Genomic DNA, 3947 nt, shown 5'->3' on the forward strand with positions numbered 1-3947 from the left:
GCCTCTCGCCCTATGATAGCTGGGATAGGCTCCAGCGCCCCCCACGACCCTGAAAAGGATAAGCGGAAGCGAATGGATGAAGTACAAAATATTTATGACCACAATTTGAGCCCATACTACTGTGTCTCCGGTGTTCTGACAAAAACGTCCGGTCAACTCTGCTGAGCTTAAATGGAATATCCTGCTGCCTGATGGGATGTACCACTGTGAGAGGGGTGCTATGGAATAGTCCATGTGGTAGCAGCTTTAATTTCCCGCTCAACCATAAATCAATGGTTTTCAATGTGATTGTTGTCACATTGTCAACTATAAATAGATCAACAGATCAACGATAACAGAACAACAGTGAATCAATGTTATTTCAATGTCAGGTTTCATCAGTATTTTAATGTTGTTTCAACATTGATTTTGCATTGACATTTCAATCCTGACGATTCTGATGGATCAGATGTAAAATCAACATCAGTTAAATGTCTCCTGGCTATCTGGGTTATATATAATGTTTAACTGCAGTAATGAAAGATTGTAAAACAGGTTTTGAAACGATTTGCCGGGAGTTCGCTGTTCTCGTCGGTCCCAGTGAGCCTTGAACCACGGCTAGCTATCGAGCTGGTGGGTAACAGACGTCTCTGAAAACGTTGAAGCATTTTTGCAAATATGCGATATCTTGATAATCCGAGCAGATATTTGAAGTTTGCACAGCTACATTCTTGCTTGAAAATATGCTAAAAGTTTATTTTGTGACCCAGAAAGAATAATAAGAGTCATATTAAAACTAAGTAGCTGCTGCCATTGTTGGAAACTGGAATTGGCTGGGCCATGCTATGAATTCTGGGATGTGGTGGGCCATACGATAACCATGACAACCATGTCATCGGGTAACATGGCAACCACATTAATCCCTGAACGCAAACCTAGAAAGTGTTCCCAGCAGAACGAGAAGCACAGCACCGCCCTGCAGCGTGTCTCCGGGCTGCCACGGTGAAGAGATGAAACATCACACAACGCCATTATATTATATACACACACACACACACACACACACACACACACAGAGAGAGTTTTATGCGCCAGAGGGAATGTTCGCCCAGGACACCAAACAGGCTAGGACCGCCACTGGTGTTGGAACAAGCCTCTGCTAACGGAAACAGTTTAACACAACTTCCACTCACGTCCTTCACAATAAGAGCTCCAGTCTGAAGGCTGCACCCGGACAGCTGTCGTTTACATTTCCTTTCAGCACTAATAACGTGAACCATCATTATTACTGATAAAAACACGTCGATGATCTGCTACACGTGACGCACACGGCACGTGGCGTGTCCCCGTGCTTTTATTTTGAAGGCGTCGTCGTGTTTCCTGAAGAGACGAAAGTAAAGAGCACTCCTCAGTAACTTCGTCAGGTCTCCGCGGTCCTGCTGAGTGTGTGTGTGTCACAGTGTTACACACACACTCAGCACTGCAGGCACACCTGTTCAGGTGTGTGAGGAGCTTCCTGTCAGACTGAAGCAGGTGTGTGTTCACACTCATGTTCCTGAATCCATCGCTCTGCTGCTGGAGGCTCCTGCACGCGCTCAGTTTGGACTCACCTGGGCTCGTGCTCACACATGGATCCTGATCCAGGTCCAGACCTGACTGTGGTCCTCCTGGGGAACTGTGGCGTGGGTAAAAGCGCTTCAGGAAACACGATTTTAGGCCGAGCGGCGTTTGAGTCAAAGACGTCCTTCAAGGCGGGAGAGAGCGAGATCAGAGAGGAGGCGGGGCGAGTGTTCGGGAAGGTGATCCGCGTCATCGACACTCCGGGAATACTGGGACGAGAGGAGCCCGTCGGGAGGTGCTGTCGGCACGTGCTTGAGTCCCCCGGCTCTCACCTGTTCCTGCTGGTGGTTAAAACGGACCGATTCACTGCCGAGCAGGAACGTGGCGTGGAGGCGGGGCTCGCAGCGGTGGGAGGGCGGGGCTTCAGCCGCTGTTACCTGCTCTTCACGGGTGGAGATGCCCTGAAGAACACGTCACTGCACGACTTCATCTACCAGGACCGGCAGAGTCCGCTCCCTGGTGTGGTGGCGAGGTTCTCCGGGAGGGTTCACCTGTTCAACAACGAGGACGCAGGAAGAGAGCAGGTCCGAGAGCTGCTGCTGAAGGCGGGGCTTCTTCACTGCCCACCAGGTAAGACAGGAACTGCACGCTCACACAGACTGTACACTGAAGATGGTCACATGTTTGTGTCTGTGTCCTGCAGCTGAGTGTGTGGGGTCAGAGGTCAGGAGGATCCTTCTTATCGGTCCTCCTGGAGGCGGGAAGAGTTCTGCTGGGAACTCTGTGCTGGGCCGCCGCCACTTCGAGGTGGACTGCGACTTCCACGGAGGCGGGAGAGGACACGTGTGCGGCGAAGCAGAGGGGGGGCGGGTGTTCGTGGTGGACTCGGCGGGACTCTCGGGTGAAGGTCTGACCCGGGAGCAGCTGCTCCGCGACATCGAGAGCGCCGCCCGGCTCGCCGATCCGGGACCTCATGTGGTGGCGGTGGTGGTGAAAATCGGCCAGCTTTCAGCCACAGACTCGCGGGCGCTCACCCTCCTGACCGAGCTGTTGGAGGGCGTGGCATCCCGACACGCAGCTGTGCTGTTCACTCACGGAGACGCTCTGGGAGACCGCCCTCTGCAGGACGCGATCAGGTCGAGCCGCCGCGTGTCAGACCTGGTGTCCCGCTGCCGGGGGCGACACTGCGTGCTGGACAACACTCGCTCAGGAGAGCGGGCGCAGGTGGAGCGCTTTCTCCGCCTCGTAGACGACATCATCAGAGAGAACGATGGACGCCACTGGAGCCGGGACGCACTGAGGTCAGGTGACTTGGAGGACACTTCCTGTTCGAACAACGTTGTCGAGCATGCGCTCGCCGCGAGGACTCCTCCCTCTCTGCTGAGCGTGTGCTGGCGTCTCCTGTGTCTGAGCGCGCTCTTTGTGAGGCGTCATTTCCACTGGATTTAACGGTGACAGATGAAATCTTTGGGTCGTGTCTGTCGGCTTTGATCACCCCTTCACGTGAACTCGTCTGGCGGTGATCGCTGGTCTCTGTTTCCAGTATTAATAATAAACATCATGTTTGACTCTTTATTATGTACTTATTAGTTTTTGGTTGGATTAAGTCTGATATTCATTAGATCAGTGCCTCTTTAGTCATTTGATTTGATTATTTAATATTAATTTGATTATTTAATATTAACGGTTTAATTGAATCATGGTTTTTGTTCATGTTTCTAGCAAACTATGCCTGTTTATGTTTATTGCCTCACGTGTTGCAGCTTCATTTTTTAGACGACATTCTGGCTGCAACAGCTGCCAATAATTTACTGCAAATATGAACTTTTGAATAAAAAGACATGTTTTGTATTATGCAGCTCTTCTGTGCTTTGTCAATAGGAGACGGTAATCAAGCTCATTTGAATTGTATTTTAACAGGTTTAAATTATATTTGTTTTATTTCAATGTAATTCTGCAAAAACCAAAGTTCACTGAATTTTAATTCAATTCAATTTTATTTATATAGCACCAAATCACAACAAAAGTCACCTTAAGGCGCTTCATGTTTTACATTTCTCAACAAACCGTTATATATTCTACATTATCACTGTATTTCACTGTAATATTCAACTTTTTACTATGATACTGTATTATTTTATACAGTCTCTATATTTAACGAAGTGTTAAAACTGTTGTTTTCACTTGAATTACCCATAAACAATTTTACAATTTATTTTTAAATTCATAGTCAATTACTGAAAAAAATAAAAATAATTATTTACTGTGAAATTTATGGTTGCCAAAATAGTTTTGTGTTCTACATTTACAGTTTATTTTTTACGGTGATTTCTACAACAGCGCAGGGCAGATCCTTTTAGGCCAGCATGTGATAACAGGATGTCACGGTCGACCGTGTCAAAAGCTGC

At 48.2% G+C, this 3947-nt stretch overlaps 1 protein-coding gene across 1 annotated transcript; it reads left to right on the forward strand.

The window, feature by feature from the left end:
- Positions 1-1368: 1368 nt before the first annotated feature.
- Positions 1369-3698, forward strand: LOC102296414 (GTPase IMAP family member 8). The gene is made up of 2 exons (XM_005953024.3): positions 1369-2169; positions 2243-3698. Exons 1-2 carry the CDS (start codon positions 1608-1610, stop codon positions 2986-2988), a joined length of 1308 nt encoding a protein of 435 aa, XP_005953086.1. The 5' UTR covers positions 1369-1607; the 3' UTR covers positions 2989-3698.
- The last annotated feature ends 249 nt before the right edge of the window (positions 3699-3947 follow it).

The sequence above is a fragment of the Haplochromis burtoni genome, unplaced genomic scaffold (assembly GCF_018398535.1).
Source record: "Haplochromis burtoni strain Fernald_Lab_line unplaced genomic scaffold, NCSU_Asbu1 Contig_2759, whole genome shotgun sequence".
In the NCBI taxonomy this organism is placed as follows: domain Eukaryota; kingdom Metazoa; phylum Chordata; class Actinopteri; order Cichliformes; family Cichlidae; genus Haplochromis; species Haplochromis burtoni.

Coding starts and splice junctions, on each gene's coding strand:
- LOC102296414 (XM_005953024.3), top strand. CDS start 1,608: ATGGATCCTGATCCAGGTCCAGACCTGACTGTGGTCCTCCTGGGGAAC. Junction 2,170..2,242: donor GCTTCTTCACTGCCCACCAG/GTAAGACAGGAA, acceptor TGTGTCCTGCAG/CTGAGTGTGTGGGGTCAGAG.